General features: G+C 35.5%; 1 protein-coding gene across 41 annotated transcripts in view; it reads left to right on the top strand.

The window, feature by feature from the left end:
- The window catches only part of PLEKHA5 (pleckstrin homology domain containing A5), a 168977-nt gene that overhangs the window by 4880 nt on the left and 138363 nt on the right, over window positions 1-25734 (top strand). For 2 of the 41 annotated variants that reach the window (XM_074871498.1, XM_074871499.1), the window contains exon 4: window positions 14679-14742. The exons of 32 other annotated variants lie outside the window; for them this stretch is intronic. In XM_074871498.1, coding sequence (XP_074727599.1) covers window positions 14679-14718 — 40 coding nt within the window. In that variant the 3' untranslated portion in view covers window positions 14719-14742. Of the gene's footprint in view, window positions 1-5125; window positions 5285-7254; window positions 11469-12185; window positions 13315-14678; window positions 14743-25734 lie in introns of those variants that run through there. 7 more of the 41 variants (XR_012629289.1, XR_012629291.1, XR_012629288.1 and 4 more) reach the window with 7 other exon arrangements.

The following is a 25734-nucleotide window of genomic DNA, read 5'->3' as shown; positions in this document are numbered from 1 at the left end:
ACTGGAAAATAGCAAATTGATTTTTCTTAGAATAAAGTGTGTGGACAGCTATTGTAGACTGACTGGTACGCTTTTGCACAAACTTACAAAGTGGTAGGTTGTTTGTGTACTCTTGTCCTTACAAGATCTTGTGTTCAAGGTGTTATCATAACTGTTAGGATGTACATTAAGCTGATTGTTTTGTGGATAGCCAGCACTGAATATAGCTCTGTTTATATTTGAAAGTTGCGCTGCATCTTTGAAAACATGTTGCACAAGCAACGCTTCTCTGTGATTTGATAGATGTAGGAGTATAGCAGGGATAGTGCTGTCAAGCCTGCTGAAAGGTTCACATGGTATGACCAGTTTGGCATCCTTAGTTAAATACGTGTTTGTTGTGTAGCCTCTCAGGCTGAATTTAAAATTCTGTCCAATGATAGCTTCTCCTTGTAAAGCTGTCTAGCATTCAGCCCTACCGGTGCTAGAGGAGATCTGAAAGCTAACGTAGACAGGGTGACAACATTATAATCACTGTTTTATAATCCTAGGCAGTGTAACTCAGGATGACGTGTTGATTATAATAATTCTCGTTGTCTGAATCTAAACTACTGTGGTATTCCCGCATGAGTGGAAAACACGCAGGTTATTGTGACCTTGTGCTATACAGGCACCCCCACATGTGGATTTTTAACTGTAACCTGCCCATTTGAGTGTACTGATTTGCTTAATATTAATTATGTTGATTACAGCATAATGAAACTAAAAATACTGAAAACTTGTTCGTGGTCAGGTCTGAAAGAAACGCCTTGCTTTATATTGCAGTGTGAGTTACAAAGTTACAAGGGAATGAATGTTAATAGCACCCTACTGATTTCAGCCATGTGGAACTTGGCTGTTGGATTTCTGTAATGTGTCCCATAAGAGAGTTAGACAAGAAGGATAGTCAAGTTTCCTGATCACATAAACAATTTCACCTAACTTCTGAGGCACAGCTTCAAATGTGTGGGTTGAATAAAAATATTTAACAATCTTGCTTTATGGTAAGATCTAGACTGTGTTTGAAAATAAAAACCTTTTGAAAATTATTCTTATGGTTCTTTAATAATAGGTCTTCAGTGTTCCAAGTGGGTGTGTCGCTGAATCTATTACTGTGCTTTTTCTGGCTTTGATGTAGTAAACACTGTATAATCAAATTGGGATAATGTCAAGAAGATAATCGTCAGCTAAATCTTAACATTCCTTGGACTGGCATTTCAAACAAATGACTCAGGATACAGACTGCATTGAAATGTGATTATTTTTAAAGGACACTGTATTTTTCCTGGGATGTGTACGCTCGTTTTCAGAATAAATACCAAATGGTGACTACTTTACGCACTTCTTTTTTTCCCCATGGCATTGAATTTGTTCTAGCTTTAAGAAGGAAAGATATTCTGAAACAGGGATAGATAGGGAGTTGTTTCCATTGCATAAGGTGGTTTTGTTTTTGTATAGGGTTGTATTACTAAGTTGATGACAGTTAAGGCTTTGACCTTTTTTGCATTGTTTTTTGGGTTAGTAGAAGAATTGTAATACTTGGTAATGACAGAATCCTTCCCCCACATCCTCCCCATCCCTTGTAAATGCAAATAACAAAAGGTATTGTTTGTTACTTGGAGTAAAAAATTATGTAATTCCATAATATATTGTATATATTCTCATGAGGTGAGGTTATGTTGTTAAATTGTTTTGTCTCTTTGGGAGTGAGAAAGTCTGTTTTTGTTTACTTAATGTTAGAAATGTACACAGATAGCCCTTCTTCATCACTTGATGGGAACTCTCTCTGTAAGCTGTTCTGAAGTAATGCTGGCTTTGGGTATAATCTTTATTTATACAACAACTAAACGTTTACCTGGAATATAGGGCTGTATGTCTAGACATATAACCTTTAACAATTAGTTTATTATCAGTTACCTATTGAATCTTCTGTCTTATGGAGTAAAACTATATATGGGAAAACTCCTCAGTTTGAAAATGATGGCACAGCATGCTGAAAAATTTGGGATTTTCTTTTGTTCTGCTTAGAATACTTCACTGGACTAGTTATTTACACTTAGTGTAGTAAACACTCACTGAAGTCTGCAAAGTTAAGGCTTTATCCCCAAAACAGATTTAAGCTGGACAGTAGTGTGGGAAACTTAAGTTACTTATATTATTTATAAATGTGTAAGGAAATGGACCCATGTGGCAATCCCAGTATGATACTTGTCAGTAGAGAAGACCTAACTGGTCATGGGCTTCCAACTCCTTTTCTATTAAGATCAGTGAGAATTTTCAACTTGATGTGTTTAGTACCTCATGATTACTGCATAGTCATTAGGCACCAAGGCACTGGTTTTGAGTGCTATAAAATTGCATAAATATGTCTTTCTCCTTGTGTATGTATATGTGTGTGTATATTCATATGCATGTGTTTAACAAAACCTTATTGCTGGTTAAAACCCCCTGACTATCTAAACTGAGGCATATGCTTACTTTTCTTGCCTTTTATCCCTTTTCATTTCAGTAGTTCTGAACAGATGTTAGGATTTTTATATTTTTTTTTTTTAAGCAGGGTTATATTATTTAGGTTATTAATTTACCAAATAAAGTTGTTTTAAAAATCAATCCAAGGATGGTATTTGAAGAATTTTGCATCAGTCTACCTAGTTTGGCTTCTACAGAAGTACTCTTAGATAAGTCTGTTTGGGTGTTTGAATTTGATATTTCTTAACTCTGATGTAGGACTGATACATTTTGGGCAGTACAAAAGCTGACTGAAGAAGTTACTAAAAACTTAAAGAATTAAGAAAGTTAAAGTTTCATTTTTAGGGTTTTGTGTTGAAGTTTACCTTTTTCTGAATTTATCAGAACAATTTTTGCCTGTTGCTTGCTGAAACAAGCCATTGGCAAACCCAGGCCAAAGCCGAGGTGAGTTCACCATTGCATCAAACAGAGGTTTTGTATGCTTTTATAGAGACTTTTATCAATGCAGGTTTGCTTATTGTAGGCATGTAGCTTGAAAGCTGGGAAGGTAAGAAAAAATGAAGTGATTAAAAGGGATAAGATCTTTTTCAGCCTTGAGTTTCTGTTTACTAAAATAAACCTGTTCTCATTGAGAATTCAGCTTTCGTTTGAACCTTTGTTATGTGCATTCTAAATATCCTTTCCCATTCAGCTGAGACTTTCTCCAGAAAAATCAAAGAACTAGTCATGTTTGCAGAGAAGAGCCCTTTGAAAGGAAAAACAGAATTTGGAGAAAATAGATCAGATTGTTTTCTTCCAACACTAAGAATCACAGCATTCCTCCCAGAAATTTAGTTCTTTTCTTGTTACTTTTATTTTTCTAAAATTAAGGAAAGAGTAAAGTTTATTCTTGGCCCTCATCTGGTTCATTCTTACATGGTAAAAGCTCTACATGAAATAATGGTGTATGGCTACATGAGTGAACTGAGACATAACATTACAATGAACAACTGACCTGTGCCTTTTACCTTTGTAGTGAGCAAAGCTGTTCAGAAAAGAACTTTTTGGGAATGCCTGCAAATTTATTATCTATTTTAACACTTCTTTAGTCCACTGAAATATTTCAAGAACCAAAAATACCACAATGCCGAAGCTGGGTGTGGAGGTGGAAAGACTCTAGACACGGGAAGAAATGAGTGTGGGTCAGAGGAGGAGAGGTGGGACTGCATCCAAAAAGCAGCTTATGGGGGGGATGCTGTGGGAAGAGGATGGGGGTAGTGGTGTACTGAAGGAGAAGGCTAAAAAGGTGGGAGTAGTTGCAGAAGGGGGAGGAGTGGAGACTAAACCAGGCAGAAAGGAGCCGTGGCAGTAAAGTCAGTAAAAGGAGTAGGGGTGGGAACTGATTTCCTAGGAGCAAACTCGATGGAATTTCTCCCAGAGGGAAGGGTGGCAAAAGTTCACCCTGTGAAAACATGTTGTCTGACTCGTGTGCAGGTCTGGCAGGGCCTATTACCCCTGGCTTATGAACCTGTTTCAAAGTTAGTCTGGCAGGTAGAACATCAGATGTGAACATTAGGAATTACTGTGCTTATAAAGTCTTTTTGAATGTGTTGTCTGTGGTTGATATTTTGAGCTGTGTCTTTCCTAAAGTGTGTTTCTAAATTACATAATGCCTCAAATGCTTGAGTTTTACTAAGATAAGACTTGAAACCATGATGAAACTTGAAGTTTTATTTTTTTTAAAAAACAAGTTTTTTAACCACTTGTAAGAATTAATAGATAATTATTTAAAAATTAAAAAAAAAATCTATGTGTAAGTTGTTACATGAAATGTCGAAATCCGTGAGAAAGACACTGAAGACACTCAAGCTTTTTCATAGGTGTTAACAAATTAGTAAGTTAACTTCCCCAGTTTCAGATCCTTGTTTTTGGAAGTGGTAATATTTCTTCCCTAACTTTCACCATAATTGATGATGGTGTTAATAATAGCAGGTAAAACTAATATATAATTTATGGTGTTATTACTGTGAAGTGAATTCTTCTGTGCTTTTTGATTTTTTGGTACCTACAATGTGTGAAGGGTGGTGAAAAAGGAAATGGTGATCAATTGTAACTTTCTATGTAGGTGGCTGCTGCATTATTTTGTAAACATAGCGATGCATTTCTTTTCCCAACCACTCCCCCTTTGAAAAAAAAAAAGGTAACTGAACTGATGTGCACTCTAAGAATTATTCTGGGACCTGTACCAGTATTTCTTCTTCCCGTTGTGTTAGGGTGTTGCACTGGGTCTTTTTCTCTTCCCTGTCTCGGTACTCATGTCCTGTAGTACCTGGAACTGAGGGACACTTCCAAAAACTCCTGAACTGGCAGGCAGGTACCTTGTGAAATTTTGCAGCAGAGAAGTTTATTTGGTGTAGCCACTATTCGGTAGAACTTTTATGGGTCCAGATTTTACCTGGTGCACATTATGTTTTGCTTTTACTTAAAGGAATCGCACGGACTTTTTTCTGTGGTCTGCAAGTGTTTTGTTGTACTGGATCAAAACTAGCGTCTGTTGTGGTGCTGCGCTAAGCCTGTTTTTCCTGCATATGTTTATGTTACACTGGCTCTTATTATAATGAGTTACACTTTCATTAAACCTGAGATACACTTTGGTTGGCAGTTCAGAGCGATCTTCAGTTCACTTCTGTGCGTGTGTGAGAGAGGGAGAAAACTCCTGTGAAGATTGAGGCAAATGCTGGCTGGAAGCAAAGCTCCACAGCCCTGACTGCTGGGATTTCTGCCAACGTGATGCCTGTATGGGTGTTTTTTCTGTGTTTCAGTAAGTAAATACCTAAATTTAAACACTTCCTCCTTCTCTTTCCTTCCCTTGCCTTCTTTCTTTTGAATGTGGAAGGTAGCCTCTCTTGTTCACTTCACTTGGTCTTGCATTTGCTTGAAGGGAAAGTATTCTCTTATAGCGATGTTGTCGTGGAAGAAATTGCATCAGTAGGCATTTTCAGAAGTAGAAGTTTGGGAATGGGAATTCAATAGCACAGGCACTCCAGTAAAACTCTTTGGGAAAGATTCCTACTTCCCAGTGCTGGGTAGGACAGGGAGGTCTGCTTAAGTAGTTGGTTGTGAAGTTACATATTTCCGCTCCAGACATATAAAACTCAAGTTGAATAATTGTTTGAAATCTGTGAAGTGGAAAAAAAGGCTTTTAGACTGCATTTTGAATGCCTTTGTGGGCTGTGATGATCATAGAACTTTATATAAACAATTGAAAAACACTTGCCTATTCAGGAGGCTTCACAAACTTAGTTCTTCATGGCTTTCTCCACCATGGCGCTCTCCACCATGGCTCTCTCCATGCTTCTCTTAGGAAGAACAATAATTTGTAAGGAAAGATTTATTGCCAAGCAACTTATCCTTTAAAATTAGCATCCTGGTTTTTAAAAATAGCTTCCAGAATCTATTATGAATCATGTTTAGTAGAAGCAAATACTTAAAGAACAAATTTTGTGCTTTATTAACTGGAAACATTTCAGTGTGTCAGACTGGGTAAGAGGGGCGTCCTAGTAAACAAAGGTGTTTGAAAGGAGAATACCTGGTGAAAGTGTTGATTTAAAATGCCATCTTTGCCATCTTTCAATTCTAGTATTTCATGAAAACTTGTATATTCTGTATTACTCACTGAGGACTACTGACATTGTCCTGCAAAAAAACTAGCTTTTTTTGCTTTTATCTGAGTTATACTACTAGCAAAATTCTGTTATGTTCTTTTTTCTCTAATTTTGTGTTAAATTCTACAGATTATGCAGCTGCTAACCAATGTCTAACATCTATCATTTTTGAGAATGACTTTTGGGATGTGTAAAAACAGGTGGCATCATCTTTATTTAAAGTTTTTCAATGAACCTGGTTTATAAGAAGGACAGAAATCTCACTTCGAAATAAAATGTTGTAAGCAACAAGAATACATAAGTGCTTCTCCCAAATACCTGTGGGGGGAAAAAAAAACTTTGTAATCCAAATGTCGAAAAGGATAACTTGATTTCTTGGTGGAGAGAGTAAAGCTGTCTAAGACTGGAGATATTTTTAGTTGGTTGTTTTTACATGTTGGCCACACCATTTTGTAAGGCTACTTTCGTATTTTCCACGTACAAAGAAAATCCTCTAGATAAATTTAAAACTTCTTGGTTAAAATATTTGATAAAATTTGATACAGAAGATTGAAAAATCAAATTACAAGCAAAAATATGTGTTTGAGCAATCAGTGTCATAACATCAAATGTTTATTTTAACCATTAATTTTTAATTTTAATCATAATAATGATGCAAGTTAAACCTCATTAGAAATTCATATAATCTGTTCTGATCTTCAGTCTCTTTTATGGTACAATCTCCTGTGCTTACCTGGTCTGAAACACTGACGTGTTTTCCCGAGGTGTTTAGTAACACAAATGTTACTAAATTTTTTTTCAATTCATAAAACTTTAGTTTTTACTAATTGATCCATCTTTATTGTATCTACAGAGTTAAAAGCATTTGACTTTTGAACCAATAAATATTTAGTTGGCTGAATTGAACACCTAAGAAGAACATCTCTAATATAGTGAATTTTATGTGTGGGTCACTGAAGTTATCTTTGATCAGGCAGGAGGTAGTTATTAAAATTGCTCTACAATGCATTTGAAGAGTTTAGGAGCCTAAACGCTTACACTCATCACCAGGAGCCTTGGGCCATCTGTCTGTAGTTAGTGGTCAGTAAAAAATACTGACTTAGTGTTTCTTATCTCTTTTTACAAGCATACCGAAGGACTACACCATGCTGATGAACCTTGACACACTAGTATGTTCTGATCACTGCCATGCAACCTGTCTCCTGCTTCTGTCCCTCCTTTTGCTCAACTTCAAATAAAAATGAACTGACAGGCGGCAAGACCACTTAAGAAACCTTGCCTTGAAGTAGTGTGGAGATGAGACTAGAAGGAAGTAGAGTGTGAATTGTGGTAGCACTGCTGAAAAGGTGGTTTGACTTATATCATTTTGTACTGAGCCTTGTATTTCTTTTTCTGCAACTCCTGTCTGATAATTCAGTTACTAAATTAAAGGGTTTTTTTCTGGAAATCGAAATAAAAACTTTCCCAGATTGCCACAAATAGTGTTTAAGAAAAGTTTGGTCTTAAAAGCAGTTAAACTGACAACAAAACCATTCAATCTGTGTAATTTTCTAGCTGAGTGCAATGCATAGTACATAGTAAGCAGTATAAAAGGTGAAGACTTGGAATTATTTAGATGAGTGATACCTACTGTTATGGGTAAAGTGACTTCTGTTTAAATATAAATGAAATGAAACAGTATCCTTTTGGCCCTCTCACTTCCAGTAGTGGGGTTTTATTTTTAAATATCTATATGTGTGTGTGTGTGTGTGTGTGTAATATATATGATGCATTGTTCTTTATGCCTCTTTCAAGGACCCCCCACTCCAAATTTCTTACGTGGATCACTTGCGTCTTGCTTCACTTTCAAAACATCAAAAGATTTCTAGACATCAAGAAAAATCTGAACTTTTTCCTGAAGTGCTCTTTATTCTTGTATCCTAAGCTAAGCACAAAAGAGATTTTGCAATACACTTCAGAATAGAGCTCACTGTTGTGGTTTTTGTTCAACTTCAGGTGAGAGTGCCAAACCTGTCTAACAAGAAATTCGGGATTTCAGTTGCCTCTGATGGCTCACTTTGTGGTTTAAAACAACAAAAAGTGCTATCAAATTCAGCAGTCAATTCAAATGCCAGTGCTTTATCCTCTTCATTATAATATTTTGTTTGGGTGCCTGCTGCTTCAGAACATTTTGGAGCTCAAATATGTAAGTTATGTGAAAATCTTGCAATTAAAGTAGGAAAAAAAAATCTGTTGATGAAAGCAAGCAGTGATGTCCTATTAGCTTGTAAGTGGTTGTGTTTCACAGCCCTCTATGATTTCAACTTGAGCTACCTGAGAGACTGCATCAGGCTGAGGAGTTGGAATTATTAGCATCCTGGTTTTAAATAAGAGGGGGAGAGGGTCTTTTGCAGTCGTTGTTCAGTAATGGAGTTGGTTTTCCTTTTTGACTTACAGTGATGCTATTTATAAATTGTTAAAACAGGCAGAAACTTTTCAAACTTTTAATGAGGATTGAAGTTACTGTCACTTTAGACAGGTATTGCAATTGACATTAACTTGTATGAGAACTCTTGCATTTCAATTATGTTATTACTTTGTTTAAAAATTGCTTTGTGCATTTGGAAATAGGGTTTCCAAAGAAATTATGGTAATTTAAGGTTTTTATTTAATTTTTTAAGGAGATGAAGAAATCAGTCTGGAGTTGGTTCAGAACCTGTGTCTCGTACAGTTTCACTAGGCCTGGTATATAGGAGGTTATGTAGCTGGCAGAGTGAATCTGTAAAGAACAGACAGTTTTTCACTTGTTTCAAGATGGGATAAGCACTTCTAGGAAAAATGGAAGTAGGAGTTGCCGACTGTCTCTTGTATTCCTATCTAAATTTTCTGTAGCAGTAGGGACCTAAATTGTAACAAATGGAGGTGAATACATTTTGGATTAGATTTAACTGCTGGGTTCAATAGATATCTCTATTACAGCTGTAATGGGAATGGTCAAAAGCAGAGTTTATGGGGGAGTTTTGTGTTTTAGGGTTTTTTCTGTCCAAATTTGACATAGGTATGGCTACCACAAGAAGTCAAATGCAATGCAGACAAAGTTGTAGTTGGCAGCTGTTAGTTTTGAGCAGATGCAAATATTTCAAGTCTTCTGATTAGTTTATTTTCCTTGAGTTGAGGTAATTTGCTTTTTACTAGTTGTAAAGCTTGTCTACACTACTAGTTTGAAAAAAATTAGGGACTTGTTTATATCAGAAAAACAACTGTCTCCAACTCTTGTCTCTTCAGTTCTTCTTTCCTTCTGCTGTTGGACCTTCTCTTCATCCTTTTTATTCTATATATGTGTCCTTCTTGTTCACCCTACTCTTTTCGCTGTTATTCTGCTTGCTTCTAGCACTGGTAGCTTAAGTAGTGTTAGACATGATCTTGCCCAGTTGGCCTGCATGCCAAATTTTCCTAAGGGGAATGTAAATACAGTGAGGTCAGTTCAGTATCAGATGCCTGCAGCCTGAAATGAACCTTGCAGGATCTTCTGCTATTCAGTCAAAATTAGGACCTGCTCAGGATACAGTGCTAAATACTGAAAAGTCAAAACTTTATGCTTTACAGATTTTTATTTTTTTTACTTTCACCTTTTTTTTTTTTCCCTTAACTAAAAGCAAAAGAGCGCTAGGCACAACTCACTATAATCATGGTAATTTAGCGATATGTTTAAAAACCTCTCTCTGTATACTGATGGATTACTTGATTTATTTCTTTAAGGTTGTAAGGCAGAGGACGTGGTGTATATGTGTGCATGCTCATCTGCAACGTATTTAAAACAGCGATACATAAGCATTGAACTAATGCGCTTTTGACAGCAAATAAAATCTTCAGTCTGTCCATTCCTCTGTTGTTTCCCCTCACCACCTTCCCTCCTCCCTTTCTTCCCAAAAAAGAATTGTGGGGAGAGGACTGTGTTAAACTCACATAGTAGAGCAAAACCAAACTGCTTTTTATGACTTTCTCCTGTACTTCATACAAATGTGCTAGTCATTCTTTTGAGGGAGAAATGCTCAGTGAGTTTCCTTTAGATCAGTGATGCTCTTTAATTGGCCATATGATGGTTTGGATTACTTGCATCTATGTGCTGCTAAGGACTTGATGCAGCACTTCTCATTTTACAGAGAGTGGAGGTATAGGTTAGTGATTGAACTTGAGGTTGTTTTTTTTCTTTGTAGTGCTGTCAGTAGCTTGGTGTATTTTAGGCATATTTGTCTTCTGAACTGTTGTCTATGAAAGATTGGCTGCTATTAGTTTTGGTGAAGGAATCCATCTAGTTGATGACACTAGAAGAAAATAACCTCTGAATGTTAATGGACAAGTCAGGGGTTGAATTGTTCTTGGTGTATTCTTTTGGCCACACCATGACAAGACTGATTCATTCTCCATTTTATCTCCAGGTCTCTAAGATGTTACGACAATGTCACTGTGAAATGATAATAGAAAAATATGACTTGTGGTTGGGGAATTTTTGCTTTCTTTTTATCAAAGCTGGTTTATTTTTTTTGAGGAGATAGTGTTGTGGTCATTAGGTAAGTCCAAACTGCTTTACAGTGCTTTTGTAATGTTCCTAGTAAAGTTTTGCCAACACATCTGTGGTTTTGTGTGGGAGGCTTTCATGATACTCAGATGAAGAAATATTTGATTATTGAATACTAAGCTTCGATTTTCTTAGTGGATTAAAGTGCATATTGAAATTAACTGTTAGAGGTATTGATGAAAAAGTACAGTGCTGAATTGAGAATAAAACATTTTAAAATGGATAGTGTTTGTAGCTGTCTTGTAAGTAAAGTAATGTTAAGTTCAAATTAATTCATTATGAAATGTCTCATTCTGAAGCAAGGATAAATGTATTATGGAGTGTAAAGCCGTGTCAGAAGAATGGTACTTAAGAAATACATTTCTTGAATGGTTTTATTAATACTTAGTTTTGTGCTATTGAACAGCATTTTTTTACTATGCTTGAAATTATTTTTCAACTGGAGATCAACTTTCAATGGAGATCAACTTTATATACCATTTCTCTAAAAATGAAAAGCATAAACACCTGTGTGCTGGTAGGACAATGCTTAAAATATTCAAGTAAAAAAGTCAGGTTAATGGCTGTGAAGTAGTAGGAACGGCTAATCTATCTGTTCTGTGCTTTCTTTTAAAACAAAATAAAAAGCTTTTTTTGATACTTAAAAGAATGTGGGGGTTTTTTGTTGTTTTTTATGAAATGATGTAATAGTAATTTCTCATTTCCATTTGAAAATTATGGGAATTTCATCGGCAGGATTACAAGAAGTATGTGGCTAGCTGTGTAGGATTTGTGAGTTTTGTTTGGTTTTGTTGTTTTACAGCACTTTGCAACACTGCTGTTGAATTTCTGGAGCCTTAATGTCAGGGCATAAGGATGTTGTAAATACTAATACATGCATAACTTCACCATATGTATTTATTGACTCTGTTTTGGCTTCTGGAACTGCCTGAGTGAATGACACAATGTCTGTTCAATTCATTGTTACTTTTCTTAGTCTAATTCTGTAGCCCCAGGATTTATTTTGGGAAAGATCCAATACTGTTCGCTGAGAAGTCTACAAGGGAATGTTAGGGGTGTTTTTTTCTATATAATAGAATATTGGTCTTTTTTTAAAAGCTTTTTTTGAAGTATTTAATGAATCTTCCTCATGAGGTGTGGCGATTAAACGTAGTTCCCTGTGCATCATTAAAACTTGAAAAGAAAGTGCCGATAGTTATTTTCTATTTCAGTAGGAAAGGATGCAGGTTTATTCTCCCAAATTTGGTTGCATTTGCTGTCTTTTGTACAGCTACATTCCCATTAAAACACTGTTTCTTACTGTTGCTGAATGAAAAGTAACTGTTCAGGGGCTCTAAGGACAACTGTAGTTTCTTCCGCATCTGAACTGTGTGTCCTGTAAGTGTACTCTGGGACTGACATTGGAGTTATCCTCTGTTCTGTACTGTTGTCTCTCTGCAAACCACTGTCAGCTCTTATATCTGTATTTAAGTGATTTGGCTATGTCCCCTTTTATGTAGATGAAATACTACTCTTCCTAGTCAGTGAAGATGGATTCCTGGAGTTCTGAAAATGAGTTCCGTTGCAATACCAAGAACAGCCACAGTGCCTGTACTCCAGCTACACTTAAAGTTGCGTCTATTTGGTTTTGTCACTTTAAATAATTTAATCCAAAGCTAGAAGAATTCATTAGCACCCTTAAAAATATGTGGAGCTTATTAGCAAATTCTCTTTTTTTGTATACAGGTTTATTTGTAACAAATGAGTAAAACTATTTTACATGGGGGGGGTGGGAATTAAACTGATAACAGCTAATTGTTTCAAATCCTGATCACACTGTAGACAGTAAAATGTTGTATCAGAGCAACTATAGAGTATCATCATTTAAAAATTAAAGTTACAGGAAATTATATTGCTGTGGAAAAATTAGTTTGCTTTATTCCCACAGGCACTAATTATCATTGTTCTAAACTGAAACATAAACTTTTCTGAAAAGGATCCTTGTAAGGAAAACATAATCAAGAGCCACTAAACTCTCTGGTCTTATTTTTAGAGATAAATTATGCTATTTCATTGGTTTTATTCCAAGTTATGTATTGAAATGGTAAAAACAAAAAAAGTTACTTGACTTAATTTCATATATTGGTACATACTTAGCACTCAGCACTCAAATAAAAGAGATGGGAAGGGGGAAGAATCTAATTTCATAATAAATTTCCATAACCTAGCAACTTGGGTTTCAACTATGTGTTTACATATTTTTTTTTTTTAATTTGTATCCAAAACCATTGTTCTTGTTTCTTCATTTTTTTAAAGAATCTTGGCTTTTCATGCTTTTAGATTATGTTTTGTACTGCACAAAATGCGATGGAAATGCTTGTTCTAGAGTTCTCTGGTGATACTGCTGTGAGCTATTTCTGTATATGTTCAGATCTTTCTTCTTTGGTGTTCTGGTTGTTCTTTGGGCCACCAGAAATTATACAAGACCATTACTAGTCTGTAAGCTATACTTAGATATTTAATAAATTAATACATATTTACTTGCTCAAGGTGTAATAAAAAAAAAAAGTGTGTGGAACAATCTTTGAAGCTGTGATTTTTATTTTCAGTAATTAGCTGTCCTCATCTTCCAGTGTTACTACTTTATGCTATTATGATTCACCTGGTAGCATAATAATGGCCAGGATAATTTGGGAAAAACTGACTCACAGAAAGCTGAGGAGATGCAAGTCCCAGAAAAGATAATGGTATCAGGATATTATTTGATAGGCATCAGTAACTGTAAGCAACCTATTGAGTCAGAGAAATATTTTGTGAATTACACCAGTAAATAGGGAGGGGGCTGAGTGGGGAGAGGCAGCATGCCTCTGAATGGACACATTTCTTCAGAATAAAGACTTTTAATGGAGAAAAATAAAGTCTACAAGAAAGATTGCTTTCTGTTTCTAGAAATACTTGGGAATAGGATTGGCATGTAGTCCCAGCACCTGAGAAGAGAATGATTAATACCCTGCATGAAGTTAGGACAGGAATTTACATACAATTACTGTTCTCTTGAGCTTAAAGGAAACAGCTATGTTTTCAAGACATGACCTGTCTGAGCAGTAGATGAACTGAATAGTGTGAATTCATCAAAAGCTTATGTATCTTTATAACCTGTTTTGAGGCAGCTGAAGTGGTTCATGTTAAATATTTTATATGGCTCAGCTTTTCCTTTCGAATAATTTTTTTATCTAACCAAAGTTAACCATCTGCTTGTAGAAGATCTTTTTGTTACAACAACAGGTTAAAGGTTTTCGTTGTGGTACAAGATTAATAGGTGGAAGAATATGAAGCTAGAGGCCAATTAAAATATTTTCTTGTTCACTCTGTATAAGTAGTTCAGCATTTAAAAAAAAACCCACAACTTATGATGAGGTCTGTAATGACATTTTATAGAGAATGTATTTTGGTGAATGTTTTTTCCTCTTTATATACTGGTTAATTATGACTGCTTAATTGACTTTCTCTTTTTGGGGGCTTGGTTAGTTGGGGGTTTTTTTTGTATTTGCCTGGAGAGAGGGACTTTCCCAAAGTAAAATAATAACCAAAACCCACATCTGTGTAGTGTTAATACTGGCTCAAGGGTTTTTTTAGCTGACTTGTAGTGTTCATTCTTTAGGAAGTGATTTAAAAACTGAAATCACTTTCTTTGCAGATTCTACCACTGACTTCTTTTAAAAAAAAAAAAAAGTGTAATCTTCTTACTTAAGGTAACTAGGAAGAAAATTGCCCTCTTGCTCTAAATGTGCCGTGTTGAATACTGAATTGAGCTGTAACGTGCATTACAGAGGAGAGTATAAGCTCCTTTTGAGCCAATATCTTAATTAAATATTTTATTTCTCCTTTGTTAAACAGACATTTGCTCTAAGTTTAGTTTATAGAATGAAATATTCTTGCAGTTTTAGCAAGAAGCTCTACATGTGTTAAAAAAAAAAACATTTACATGCAACTATATCAATTTGTTGTCTTAGTAGTATTTCCAGAAAGTCATGGGAGCTTACCAATAGATGATCAGCATTCCCACTGCAGTGGCAGGTAAGTGGAAACAGAGCATCTGTATGTAACTAGCGTTTTGTTGCCATGAGTGGTATGACCAGTGCTGTCCAGATACATGCAATGGTAGCTTGCTTATTGGAGACAGGCAGAGGTTGTTTCTACTTTTTACCACTTGCCACGATCCCTGTCAGTGCTGAGAGAATCCTAAGCCTTTCAGAAAAATGTTTGTTTAAATAATTTCATTTGGAAAGTAAAAAGGAGATAATTCTTTTTGATTCTTAGGTGTGTGAGTTTTTTTGTCATGATGCCACTGCTTTTGACTGACCTTTTCCTGCAAGGATTTCTAGGTCTTTCTAACAAGACTTCCTATTTGAAAGGCAGCACTAATTTATACAATTTAATTGACATCTTCATGTTAGGCTTATGAATTGACAGAATTGCATGCCCTCAGGATATAAAAAAATCTATTGATACTCAGATTATATTTTATCACTTTCATTTAGGAAAAAAATTGAAGTTGTGGCCTTGATCTACAGTGTAGAGAAAACAGGCTTCCTGAAATCAGACACCAGTTCAAAAAGTCACATGACTATAAAGGCCTGACATCTGAAATAATATTGTTCCAGTTAAGCATATCTGGAAATACGAGCATGGTTTTATACTAAAGTAGTACTGGTTTAACAGGAAGATATAATAGAACTAGTGAAGGTACAGAGAAGTTTGACAAGGGTGTTCAAAGATGGAAGCTCTTCATTTGAAGAATGCATATAGTACTTCACTGAGGGCTAATGTGGAGACTGTAAGTCTATAAAATTATACATGGTAGAAAGGAGAGTAGACAACACATTTGCTGTATATTGCAATAGAAGAACTATCAGGAGGAGTTCGAAATCAAGAAGAGTTGACCCTTGTGGTTAATGTTCAAAAGGTCTGAAAAAAACTCATATGTAACTAAGGAAAGTGACTGAAAACATGTAGAAAGTTTAGGTCAGGATGCTGTAGGCTGTTAGTCTGCGTTCATGGAAGAAGAATACGTGGTCACCTCTTTCATTTAGTATCCCACCGCTGAGGTTTATCGTTGCTGAAACAAGGTATTGCTGTGCATCTCTCCTGTTCTGATGAGCTCTCCAAGACGTTTGCTACTAATCATGACTGGGAACAGTTCACTGTGTTACATGGACTTTTGATCTGACCTAGTTCAGCTGCTCTTAAGAACAACACTAATCACCAAGTTATAAATATTAATTTACTAGTAGTAAATGAGAGGAATGTTGTTTTAATTATGGTTGTGCAGATTCTTAGGAATGGTCTTGGAGACTATCTCTGGTATCTTATCACTAAAGCTTTGATGGATGCTGTGTGTGCACAAAACATTGCTGTATGGGAAGACTTAATACTCTCTCTATGGTAATGTATCAGTCTTTAACTTGTTTTGAAAATAAACTATGTAAACATGAAAATGCTACTGATCTTCCTACTTAAGCTTTACTACACACAGAACTTTAATGAGAGGAACATAAAACTTAAGAAATCTTTAGCTACTATGCTAGTTGAGTATTGACTTGAGATGATACAAGCTTGAGGAGGGTAGATTGAGATATTTTCAACAGTCTAAATGATGGACTGAATACTTATTTGCACAAAAATAAAAAATTATATTCTCCTCTTTTCTCACTTTCTTCACAAAAGACATGGCTGTTCTATCTAAGCACATTGGCATTTAAAGAATGATTTTTCTTCAACTCTAAATCAGTACTTGAATTATTAGGAAATAATTATCCTTGCTAGATTACTCTCTCAAGAAATAAATTTTTGTATAAATTTAATCAAAATTTATACAAATTTTTCCTCTAAAGTTATAGATTTGATTTTTTAAATTATTATTAGTGAAACCGTAGGAATTCATTTGAGCAATGCATCTGGAAGCTTTCTTACATACAGATCTCAGTGTTGTTCAACTCTGAAAATTAAGTTTTGTTTTGCTGCATGCAGCCCATAATTGATGTCAGAATTTTAAGTTTCAAAATAACAGACATATTCATAAAATGTAAAAGACAATGATGTAACTTACTATTGATAATACTAAATCACTGTAGGTTGTATACACAAAACTCCAAAAGGCTGTGGAGTACAAGAACTCTCTATTAGAAGGCTCTGTGAAGGGCTTAGTTTTTTGGAATCAGTATTATGTTACTAAAGAAAAGAGCCTGTGTTGTTGTTCAGATATTTTGAAGTCTTACTGGCTGATACAAATGACTTTGTTAAATTGCATGTGTGGGAATAGACATGTAAACTGTCTCAAGAGGTAGGAATCAATTCCTAAATTTGCTGGATGTGCCTCTCGAATATCTTTAAAATATAAAGAGAATGCTATAAAGAGAATTTAGCTGGTAAAAACTGCTTAGTGTAACACCACCTGGATTCCTAGTCTAGGATTTATTGGCATTTAATTATTTTTCATTTAGGATGGGAGGAGGAACAAGATTAGGAATAAATATATAATAATACTAGAAACCTGGGTTCTCATTTTATCTAGTAAACAAATAAGGGAACTGAGTAACAAGAATATTGGAAACTGGTAATTTATAAATCAAATTTGTTCATTTAAGCTACTCATCACCAGGAGTCAGGTTGTGAGGCGTTCTACCAATACTGCCTAAATTTAAACCCTACCAGGAATTCAGCCAAGCTTTTAAAGACGTTTGATGACTTTTTTTTGCATGGTTTATCCATTTCTGAAGAGAGAATAAGAAAATAACAAAATTAAAGAATAACTGAATGAGTTTCCAAATGTTGATAGAGATCTTGCCATGCTTTCCCAATTTTCAGGCTGTTTGGACTGTTTTGTGACTACTACTTTACTCAAAGATACGTCAGTTTAAATCCTGAAAAACAATAGAAGAATTGTTTGGCAGAGAAGTCAGCAAGTAGTGTCTTGGCACTGTCTTCAGCTTTTTAAGCCAGGTTGCTGACAGCAAAAGCATGAACAGAACTTTGGAAAAAAAAAAAAAACCCACCACCCTCCAGTCTTCCAGATGTAAGTCTAAACGGAAAATGGACGCTACTTTAGGGAGACTACATGTTTTTATGCAATTACTTTAAAATTCTCTGCCTAAATTAATAAGACTTGAAAAATATTTTTACATGAAAATAGATACTCTTTTCTGTACAGGTTAATTAGCTCTTGGTAATTACTTATGCCTACTCTTTAATCTGTGTGATGGCACTTCCACATCAAAACTGATAAATTACTGGGGTGCAGCTACATTTGTTTCTAATTTTCATTCCTTACAAAGAACTCTTAGGATCTAATTCTTGCAAAACTCTTTGTATTAGATGAAGGAATTGGAATACAGGAAATAACTTCTGAGATAATTCCTCATGTTATGTCAAAGGCTGCCACAATAGCATTTGCTCTCTGCCACTGTTTGATGTATACTTTTGAGCAGGCTTAAAGCAATGGTGAATTGAGGCTGCTTCAAGTGCTGACAATATAAAGTTTGTAAACAAAAAAAACCCAAAAACCCAGACAAGCAAATTATGTAAGAAAAGCCTCTGTGCATGGAATTGTTAGTGGAAGTTACCATTTGTTAATCTTTTAAGAGAATGGGAGTGCTGTGTGAAACATTTATTTCATGCTTTGTACATCCTATCTGAAGCACCCATGAAATTGGTTACTCTTTCATAATTGTGATTAAAGATTTGTATAGTGTGGATGTAGGTTTGCCGAGTCCAAAGTTAACAGCTCACTCCAAGGAGAAAGTTTTAAATTTTTTTTTAGTGTAACTTTGGAACACTTTTCCAGGATAGGTTCATCAGCTTAAATTGGTTTGAAACTATCTAGAAAAGATCAGTCCCACAGATTCCTTTCCCGTAGTCATTCCTCTCTTACGATGGCTTTTTTTTTTTGCAATCATGCGGTTGTGGGGCAAGTCAAATCAAACTGAAAATTTGTCTTTTGTAGAAATAGTTTTCAGTCAGATGTGTGAGCTGACTTGAACCTGTATCACTTTCAAGAATTGCTTGTGCAAATATCAGTTCATCAGGCAGTATCACTATTCAGAGAAAAGACTTTTATGCTGCCATAGCTCCATCTGTCTGAAGAGGGTTTGTTAATGCTGAAATGTTTCTCACCAAATAGCATGCTGCATGGTACTGCTATATGGGAGAAAAATCCTCTATGTAGATTTGCTTATAGTTTTTATGCAGTGTTCTTATGTGCATACTTAAGTAATGCCAGCTCAGTATTTCCCTGCAACTCACTCATGTTTCTATTTATACTTACAGTTTTCTTTGATTATCTAAACCAGTAAGTAGGTGCTATTTCTAGCATAGAGGCATACTGAAATAGAGATGTAAAAATATTCTTTGAAGTCTGCTTTTATGAGTGCCTTCAAAATCAGCAGAAGCTTTAGAATCCAGCAAAATTGTTCAGTTCAATAAAAGTATTAACAACTTGCCTGTCTGTTCACAGAAATTTGAAAAAAAGCGCTGTAGTATATAGCTGAAATGGTAGATGAGTTAAAATGTAACTGTACAAAGAGGAATTGATTAGAATAATAGAATTAACTGTTCTAGTTTAGCAATGTAAGTTGAGATCTTTAGTAGCTAGAACTATGAACTATTTGAGTTGAGTTTAAAATCTTTGATTACACTCGTAAGTACAAGTCTAAATTTTATGAACTTTTAAAAGTGACTTTAGGAATGGGAGAAGGCAACTTCCCCTTCATGTTTTTTCCTGGCTATCATGTATGTGTGTGCACATGTGTGTGTGTAGACATAAAACAAGGTTTGAGATTTGTATAGTTTTCTGCTAGTTTCTATGTTAAAAATTCAGGTTGTCTCTTAGACTTCTAGATGACAGCTAGAGGGCTATTGAAGTTGACATAAGAAAATGAATGCCAAGCTGACTGAGCCAGTAAATTTCTTTCAATCTCCAAGTTATATAATTTTATTTTAATCACCAATCCCTAATGAATAACTATGAAAAAATGTAGAGGTATATTTAGATAAAACAATTCATGCTTGAGATCTCTAAAATTCCAGCAAAACCAGAAACGAATTGACTTAACATCACTAATGTTTCTGTGGCAAAGCAGGCAATTGAGGTAGAATAGAAGGGGGGAAGGGAAGCACTAAATATAAAATAATGGCAAAAGGAATGTTTACCTTGGCTACAAATTCCTGGAGGAATTTGAATCCTTAAGTTGTCTTTGTGCTCATTACTATAATTAATTTAAAAATCAAAACAAAAAAAAACAAACAGCAAAAGAACTTTTCAGAAGTGCAAGTCATTCATCACATTGATAAAATAAAGGAAAAGACCATTCATTTATCTGAATGTTTGTAAACAGTTTTTTCTCCACAAATTATTTGATATGTCTGTTGGTTTTAAAGGCAGAGAACATATGCCATATTTGCTCCACCTGCTATCACAGCATAGCATTAAAACCATGGATTTATATGCCTAGAAATAACGGAAGTATTTCAGACTGAATACCAGTTTTGTTAGTTTTGGCAAGATGACTTAAGGAAATGGTTCTGCCTTGAAAAATACTGTCAGAAACAAGTTTTCAGCGCAGAAACTCTATTAAAGGGAATAGACAGCTGCTGCTGCTAAGTTTTTCAATGCTATTTGACATAGCAATATCATTTTGTCAGCAATGGTAGAGGCTTTTGCCAGCTCATGATAAGAAAATGTAAGTATCTTTGAGAAGTGCATAATCTGTGATTTTACCTCATCTCACTTCTTGCCCAGAGAGGCTATTGGGTCTCTGTCTTTGAATTGATTGTCAAAACTTGACTGCACAAGGCTCTAATTAACCCAAACTAGGTTTGAGGCTGGCCCTGCTTAAGAGCAGGGGATTGGAGTAAATGAGCTCCAGAGGTACTTTCCAGCCTAAATCATTGGGTGATTTTTGTGAGTGAAACAGCGGATCTTCCGTAAGAAGATAATATTGTAGTAGCTGTTTATTCCATGGGTATCAGCTTTTGACTGACATGTGGAAGGAGGAACACTAAACAAAAATGTAACTATATACACAGATTTATTTTCTGAGAAGTACTTGATAATAGGTTGAGTGGAGATTGGTCTTTTGCTGCCTTTGTGTTTACCAATACAGTTGTAGCTTACAGAGAGTTGTAAATGTCTCCGAAATTGCAGTTTGTTCAGTAACGATGAAAACTGCACACCTTCATGAATCCTAGTGCCAAGGAGAAGTGAACTTTCAGTTTAGTCTTCCTGAGCTAAAAAATCAAGAGACTTTGAATGTAGAAATTAAAAGTTTTGTCTGTGTGTATCTGGGAGGGAAGTGAAGCTTAAACAGAGGAGGTTGGCTCAAACTTGGTTCAGAGCAGACTGATGTGATGCAGTCTGGATTGGGGTGAATATTGTAAGCAAGCACCATCCCCAGGCTTCTAGTAAAAGCTGTATTTTGAGTTTGTTTGCAGTATTGGAGTATTTGATGTTAAGGGAATACTTAAAATGTGTCCTGGGGGAGGAGACCCCTTCATATCTGAGAGGATATGATGAAAGATCAGTGAATAATAGTTGAAATAGATTTTGAAAGTTAATGAGATGGGTTAAGGCACCAACTCATCCTGAATGTGGTGAGCTGAAGAGGAGAAATTTATGGTGCTTTTTCTTTATGTTGTATTTTTAGTGTTTCGAATATGTTCATAGATGTATTTGAAGGCAAGGATTATTTCTACTTCTTGTTAGTTTATATGATTTGTTTGGAAGCTTTAAGTGCTTCAGTAACTACTAATAAAAATCCTCTTCATACTATACTGAATTTGGAACTTTGAACTTTTAAACTTATAAAAACCTTGTTGAAAAAAGTCTTAATAATCAGGATTATATCTTCTTATTATGGAGAGCCTCAAAAATTAATTTCTGGGTGAGATGTTAGAGAATCCATGACTTAATCAAGAAAAGTCCTTCCTGAGTGAATTTTCTGGAGTCTAAAGAGGATGTGTTTGGTTTTTGGTTGGTTTGTTTTTAATTTCTGGTATATTTTTGTACTAGTTCGACTGAAGCTGTATTACTCCATAGTTCTGTGCTGTGTGCTAGTATTTCGAGTTTGATTGCTGTTAGAGATTTCCACTGTGCTTTCACATCTTGAACACGTCCTAAAGTTCTTAACACTTGTTAGTAGGGCAGAGTGAAGGCTGTCTAATAGACATCTTCCAAAGTGTGGTGTTCACCAGCATTCAGAAAATAGAGTAAGTGTGAACTTTCAGGCACCTCCTAGAGAGAATCTGCGTTGGCAAGATCACCACTGCGGTTAATTTTAGTTCATGCTTCTGGAAAAAATTTGGAAGCGTAGATGAAAAAATGGTACAATGAAGAATAGACAGTAGGAAATTCTATGTAATTTTTAGGGTGCACAGAATAAAGCTTGACGTTTTGGTGCAAGCAAACCCAGCTGCCTATACTATGTTGGCAGCAGCCGCTCTGAATAGCGTAGGGGTGAATTATCCCTTCTGTGCCCCCAACCTCCAAGGAAAAAGAAGTTGGGATGTTTCTTTTTGAATAGATTAGTTTCATATGAACAAGGCAAACTATTTGTAAGAACAAGAATACTATAAGCAGCTCATTTATGGAGCAGGATATTGAGAACCCCTTACCTGTTGAGTCTGCAACTTTTTCACTTGATCAAGCCTGTTTTAGTAACTGAATGAATGTGAGTCATGACTGCAGTTCTGTCACATTATATGAAAGACTTTGATCTTTTATCTAAACCATGCTGATTTCTTTGGTGGTGGTTTTTGAAGTAAAATCAGTGTACATGTGTTGTGGGGTTTTGGGGTGGGTGTTTTTTGTGGTGGGTTATTTTTGAGTATTCAAATGGCGCTCTCCTATTAGAAATGTTGTTATTTAGGAGAAAACTGCAGGAGTTTAACAGAGGGCAAGGAACTGTAAATACTATACTTAATGGCTGCAACTGATACAGGGCTAGTGAGGAGGCTTAATGGGCCCAGGATCTTAGTGCTAGATACAGAGCTTGTAAAATGTCATTATGCACACCTGTACCTGATAGGAGTGCTGTCCCTGTTGTAAAGGGAGCATTCCAGTTCTGCATGTATTGGTTTGGGTTTGTTTACCTAGAAATGAATCTTAACTTTGCAGCTTGATTGCTTAAGAGGGCAATAATAATGCCAGGATAGTAGTTCAGAAATCTGAGATTAATTTTAGATTTTAAGTCATAGTTGAAACAGAAGAGAAACAGAACTTAAGCTTCTTGTTGAAATGACCCAAATATTAAACGGTAGCTCTCACCTTTTCTCTCATAAGGCACAACATAAGTTAGGATGAAGTGATATAAACACTTGTATCTTAGACTAATAATATGCTTCAAAGCATAAAGCAAGACTTGTTTGTTTTCATCTGTGGGAGAAGGAGTCCTGTTATGTCTGTTGTGGTAATGTGTGAAAGTGTCTATTTTTTGAGCTTCAAAGAGCTATCTTGTAATATTTTCCTCTCTTTACTTTGTGTTTAATACTTTCTTTTTTATGGCCCCAAAGGTATCTGGATGTTTAATCAGTTTTCCAAATAAAGAACAAATTCACCCAATGTTTTTCTTAGACACCTACCAAAAATTAGCTATCCTGTGTCTAGAACTTCAGAATCTTTCTCATTTGACATCATGAAATAGCAAGTACTTGTGAAACCTCAATAGGTGCCTAGCATCCCTTTTGATGAGTATTTGATCAAATATAAAAACCTCATCTTTGAGAGCAAGAAAAACAGTCAGTTGCTTTTGTGTGATTCATTTTACCTGAACTCAGTCTGACAATAGAGGACATTCATTAGCAAAGTTAGATTTATTGCTTTAAGACCAACAATATTGTAGCTATTATAAATTACGTAATGAAGCTGTAATGAATGTAACGTTTAGTGAGATTTGTTTTAAGATGATTAGTGTGTTGCACAAATGCTACGTACATGTGATTGTAGCTTTCCTGGGTAGTGGTGCAGGTGATGAACTTACAGTTTACAGTAATTTACAACCAGTTTAGGACCTCGTCTTTCAAGTGTATAGTGATGTCTAGTTAAATAGGTAGTGGCAATAAAATGCTAGCTTTGCTGTTTGTGTTGCTTTGATTCAAGCACAGTGTCTCTTAAGCTTTTCACTGTTCTGTTCTACTTCTTGCTTAAAACACATGAGTAATGCTGGGGTGGAGGAGTCTTGGCAATGAATTAGCTTACCTCAATCTATAAATGGACAAGGACTAGTACAGAAGGAAAAAGTAAACATCCTTTCTGTACACCACTACTTAATTGGAGTGTGTTCTTCCTTGCTAAATGATGAACTTTATGGTTGGTATGGTCAACAGGAAAAACTTGTTTTTAGGCCTTAGGGCAGGTACCTGTGACTGCTGTGAAGCTCTTGTGGGGTTTTCTTTTTTCTTTTTTTCTTTTTTCTTCCTCTGTTTTAAAATCGTTTTGGATTATACAAATTTTTAAGCTGGTGTTGACTTTTTTGCTTTCTTAAGAAATAACGCATTATGCTGGTGTGAAAGAAGGAATGAGTGAAAATTGTATGACTTCATAAACACAGCTTTGTGTAACTGGGATTTATAACTTTTCAGACCAAAATACTTAAATAAATTTGATTTAGTGAGAGTAAAGTTTAATCTTTTTGGAAGAAGATACAAAAAAATGCGTCAACGCAGGAAGGAGTTTCATGAATGTAATAGCATTTTGATTTTTAACATGGGAAATGGTATATCACATTGGTACCTACCAGAAAAATGAGGATAAATAGAATTTATAACATGACAACTCAAAAGTTAAAATAAGTAAAAACAGCAACAAGAAAATGAAAAAAACAAACAACAAAAAAAGAGCAAGTGCAGAAGGAATGTTTGGCTCAACATAGTGCTTATAAAAGTTGTTCCGCTTTGAGGATTTCAGGATTTTGTATTTTTGGGGTGAGGGGGGAAGGGTCAAGCATTTGCAAACAGCAGCATGACTCTTGGAAGATGCCCATTTTGCATTGGCTTGCACTTTGTAACTGGATGCTTATGTTAGTAATAATGGTGATGCAATGCTTTCTCTTCCAGCACATACCACAAAGGATAATTTGTATGTATCAGTCTGCTTTAGCTCTAAAAGTCTAGATGTATACTTGTTAATTAGACCATTCCTAAAAAAAAAAATCAAAAACAAAGAAAACCCAACTAAAAAACCAAACAAACACCACCACCACCATCCACCTCCAGAAAAAAAACCCCTATAAAATGTCAGTCTTTTGTTGTTTGGGGGCGGGGGGGCGCGCAGGGTATAAAGGTAAAAATTTGGGCATTAAGAAATCAAAAACCATGTGTAGTATGGTATGATAAATATGAAACTGGTATACTTTTTCAGCATTTTTAATGTTTGGGCTGGTGTCAGACTGGCATCTTTGTGTGTGGTCCACTGTCCCCATTTATTTGTTCTTAAGGTATTTTACCTGAAGTGATTAGAATTAACCAGTATCAGTGAAATTATCATTTGAACTTCCAAAAATGTTAAAGTTGAATAGCTATCAAAAGCGGTAGGTAGTTCAGAACTACTTTTCAGTCTGTTTTCTGGGTGAGAAGGCACTTAAAGCGGCAGATGCAACCTGAAACACTTGGTGATTTTCTGAAGGAAGTCTCTAATCTTAATATGGCGGAAATGGACTACACTATGATGTTACATAAATAAGTGTAAAGAACCACCGTAGGAGGATAAAGATTGGAAACTTACAAGATAAAGGAAGCTGAGTTGATCCTTTAATGAGTCTACCTTCAGGAAGACTTCAGCAATTCATGGTGGTTTAATTAAGAGGTTATCTCACTTAGATGTTAAAGTTTAACAAGTTACCTCCCTGCTCTTTTACCAAGTATTTTTTTATGTCATTCTTTTAGGAAAAACAAACAGCAAGAGACTTGTCTCTTTATAGCAGAAAGAACATAAAGAAACTCCATACCTTACAGTTCACAAATTATCATGTATATAGATGGCTGAGTTGCTGGTAAGCACTGTCTTCTTGGGAGGTGCAT

Source organism: Strix uralensis, chromosome 5, assembly GCF_047716275.1.
Source record: "Strix uralensis isolate ZFMK-TIS-50842 chromosome 5, bStrUra1, whole genome shotgun sequence".
NCBI classification, from domain to species: domain Eukaryota; kingdom Metazoa; phylum Chordata; class Aves; order Strigiformes; family Strigidae; genus Strix; species Strix uralensis.
This window is presented reverse-complemented; position numbering and strand designations above follow the sequence as displayed.